The sequence below is a fragment of the Centruroides vittatus genome, unplaced genomic scaffold (genome assembly GCF_030686945.1).
Source record: "Centruroides vittatus isolate TY-2023 unplaced genomic scaffold, ASM3068694v2 contig_854, whole genome shotgun sequence".
NCBI classification, from domain to species: Eukaryota; Metazoa; Arthropoda; class Arachnida; order Scorpiones; family Buthidae; genus Centruroides; species Centruroides vittatus.
In genome coordinates this window covers 3,401,899-3,405,469 of record NW_027122558.1, presented here as the reverse complement: position 1 = coordinate 3,405,469, position 3,571 = coordinate 3,401,899, and the positions used below count along the sequence as shown (strand labels likewise).

At 37.6% G+C, this 3,571-nt stretch overlaps 1 protein-coding gene across 1 annotated transcript; it reads right to left on the bottom strand.

The window, feature by feature from the left end:
- Positions 1 to 440: 440 nt before the first annotated feature.
- Positions 441 to 2,144, bottom strand: LOC136982539 (putative nuclease HARBI1). The gene is made up of 4 exons (XM_067279033.1): positions 1,955 to 2,144; positions 1,709 to 1,885; positions 1,082 to 1,350; positions 441 to 880 (listed from the first exon to the last, which is right to left on the bottom strand). The coding sequence occupies exons 1-4, from the start codon at positions 2,137 to 2,139 to the stop codon at positions 441 to 443; spliced, it is 1,071 nt and encodes a 356-aa protein (XP_067135134.1). The 5' UTR covers positions 2,140 to 2,144.
- Positions 2,145 to 3,571: the final 1,427 nt, after the last annotated feature.

Below are 3,571 nucleotides of genomic sequence, written 5' to 3'. Positions count from 1 at the left end.
AGTTAAGGTTGAAGTTGCTGTATTGGACTTTATATGTACCGGTAATCACGGGTGAAGATTGTTAAAAAATAAAAAGATAAATAAAAGTAGTTTTTGCATATAGTTTCTGATTTCCATAATGTTTTAATTAACCATAAATAAATAGCTCATAACTCCACTTTATCCAACACCAGAATATAATCAATTATTTACTCCTTTCCTTTTAAGGTACATAATTAATAAATAGCTCATTATTGGAATATTTTGCTTACTACTAAATGTCTTTGTTTATAAGTTTTGAGCAATTCTGTCACGCTTTGCATTTCCACCTTGCTTTTGCTCAATGACACATGACCTGTGATATACACCTAGGTTATGATTGCCTGGATCCTGGAAAACAAAAAATGTTACACTTGTTATATATGTACAGTACATAATACCAAAACTTAGGGTAAAAAAAATTAATGTACTTTTTCGAGTTCGGTATTTTCTTCTTGTAGGATGTCCCCTCTTGTAATACAAATATTGTGTAACACACAACAAGCCATTACAACAGATGGTATCGACTCCATTTTTGACATGTCTAAATAATGCAGTCTTCTCCATCTTCCTTTCAGGTGAGCAAATGACCGTTCAATAACACTTCTGGCTGATGATAATTTGTTATTGTACCGGACTTGGGTAGCTGTCAAGTGCCCATTGTCAGGATAGGGTTTCATTAGTTGCTTATTTATTGGATAAGCACCATCTCCAACAATATGGGAATCATACGGAAACATTGTTTCAGCCTCCCTAGCTATTTTTCCAGATAATGTAGAGCGAGCATAGACCTCGGCATCATGGACACGGCCACATTCACCAGCATGGCAAGAGATGAACACCATAGAATTGTCACACACAGCTGAAAACAAGAGAGTTAAAAAACATTATTAGAGTACAGATCTGTACTGTAGAACTTCAGATTAAATTAAGAAAATTCATAGAAAGTGATTGTCTATATTACTGTATAGAACTACATAATTCATAACAGAACAAATTTGTTAATGTGACAATTTTCTATTCAAGGACTAGATCACTTTGTATCAAAAGTGACATCACATACCTTGCAAGATAATAGAATGGTAGCCGTGGCGGTTTACATATGCAACTGCATGTATCTGTGGAGCTGGAATTTCAATGTGGGTGCCATCAATAGCTCCTACTACACCTGGAAAACCACTCTTGTTGTGGAAACTTTGTGTAATTTCTTGCACTTGCTCTCCTGAAGGCCATTTTATAAACTGTGGTGCAAGTTCTGAGAGAGCAGTGCATGTTGTTTGCACAACACGAAATAATGTTGATTTGGATACACCAAACCTGTCACTAACAGACCTACAATATATTAAATATCTTATTACTACACGGAAATTACTATAAAGAGATTAGAGAGTAATCCTGCAATTTACATCTGTCAATAAATGACAGATTCTGTCAATATTGTATAAGATTTCACTATACAGTAGTTTAACAGATACCAAATGCCTACAATGCAATTAGTCATATTAAAAAATAGATATCCAAAATGTTATCTCAAAAATAGCAAAAAAATAAGTCAACTCTTTTGAAGATGACTGGATTAGATAAAAACTTAAAATGATAAATTGCAGTTTTTTTGCAGTTAATGTTGATCGACATAAACTTCAGGATTACTGGTTGGCGTTATTTCGTAATACGTGTTGTTAATATTTACCTATATGCCTCACGGTTGCCCAAAAACCATAAGGTCATCAGCACCTTATCACATGCTGTCAAAGACGGTCTCCCTGCCCTGTTAATCGCATGATTTGTAATTTTTGGCATCAGTAAATTACTGAGTGCTTCAAATGAAGCCCTACTGAGCCTAAAGTGAGATCTGAAGTCACTCGAGCTGGAAAAAAATAATAATAATAATAGCTAGTCCTCCAGTAGAGTTTTTTCTATATGGTCCTTATCCTACCTGTATAACGGAACAATCTCGGTGATGTAATTTTTTATCCGAGGAACATATGCTCGTCTCTGTGACTCGTTTGATTCTTCGTCGGAGGAAGAGGAAGAATCTGCTTCAAATATGTGCAAAAACGCGTATTTTAACGTCATAGCTCCCGCCATCACGATATCATCGATAGATACAGACGCCGCCATTTTGTTTTTCCTTTCAGTCGTTCCTAAATGCCTACAAACTGCAGCGCACTCCAGTAGTAGCGGCGGCGCGGAAAAAGCGGCACGAGTAGGTAACAGAAAGACTCCAGGACTTTGATTCGGCATTCGTCTTTGACTATCTGAATGAACACTTTCGTATTCTCAAAGCTGATAGTTGCGAGACATCACCGAATAACAGATTATTCTTTAACATATCTCATCAACGTTGCCGTCTAAGATTATAGCGAATAGCGATTCTCTTTAATCGTCAGAGGGCAAATGAGAACTAGGAGAAAATCGCATTTGTTTCTCTGACTTCCCGAAAAATATAAATGTCGGTACATCCCGGCGCGGTGCAGAATATAAACAATAAAGCGCCAATTGACGTACTTACATTCAAAATTTATGAAAGAAGCCAACTTAAGTAAATTATTTACTGAATTGTACATTTTAATGAATAAAAATTATAATATGTGATTCAAAAATGCCGCTCTTTTGGAACTGACACCTAAGGTGACAGGCTCACTCCACGCCCCGACCCTGCTTCCGGCCAAAGAAAAAATTTTTCCTCAGCTCTGCAACCTGTGGTCAGCAGATCTCTCGGAGTCCGAGGATAGCAGGTTGAAATCCTGCTATCATCGCAAAATAGAGCTCTTGCCAGCCAGGTGGTGGCTGCCATCTTGTTTGCTGGAGTATCGAGCACCGAAAAAAGACTCTTGCACTTTGCCGTAAGTACGCTGGCACAACCGTAAGTTATGAGATTTTGAATAGAAGTGTTGAAAGGTGTTGGCTGTGCGCTGAGATTTTGAATTCGCCCAATGTGAACGACTGTACAAATCTAACGAGAACAGTAAGGGTACGACCTCGTGACAGAAAGAATCTTTGTACGCGCGTCCAACTCGCGATCGACTTCTGTTCAGAATGGAGGAGTGTTGTTTACAAAATGGCGGCGAGACGACTTCATCAAATGCTTGCGGCGGAAAATATGACAGGCATTAAAACGGTAAATTTGACAGGTAATTGTTATCACTAACTAGATACACAATAAAAATTAAGAATCTCCATAGAATAAGTTAAAAAAGGTTTTATTTTTAAAACGTTACATGTACAAAATCAGAAATTATTAAATTACGTAAAAGATTATTAATTAATTTTTGATTTTGTATAAATTACAACAGGGAGGCGATAGTGACTTAATCCTCTCCCTCTCCCCCCCCGCGGGGGAGAGGGAGAGGATTAAGTCTTACCGTGAAGAGCTCGGCTTCTATTATACTACAGTATTTCAGATGCGGTATTTTGCGTTTTTGATTGCGTTTTAATAGGGTATGCCATGAGAATGCACAATAAGAAGGGATTTTTCGAAATTCCCACCGCGGGGGGAGAGAGAGGGTTAAGGATCACCCCGAAGAACTCGGCTTCTACTGTACTATTTTAA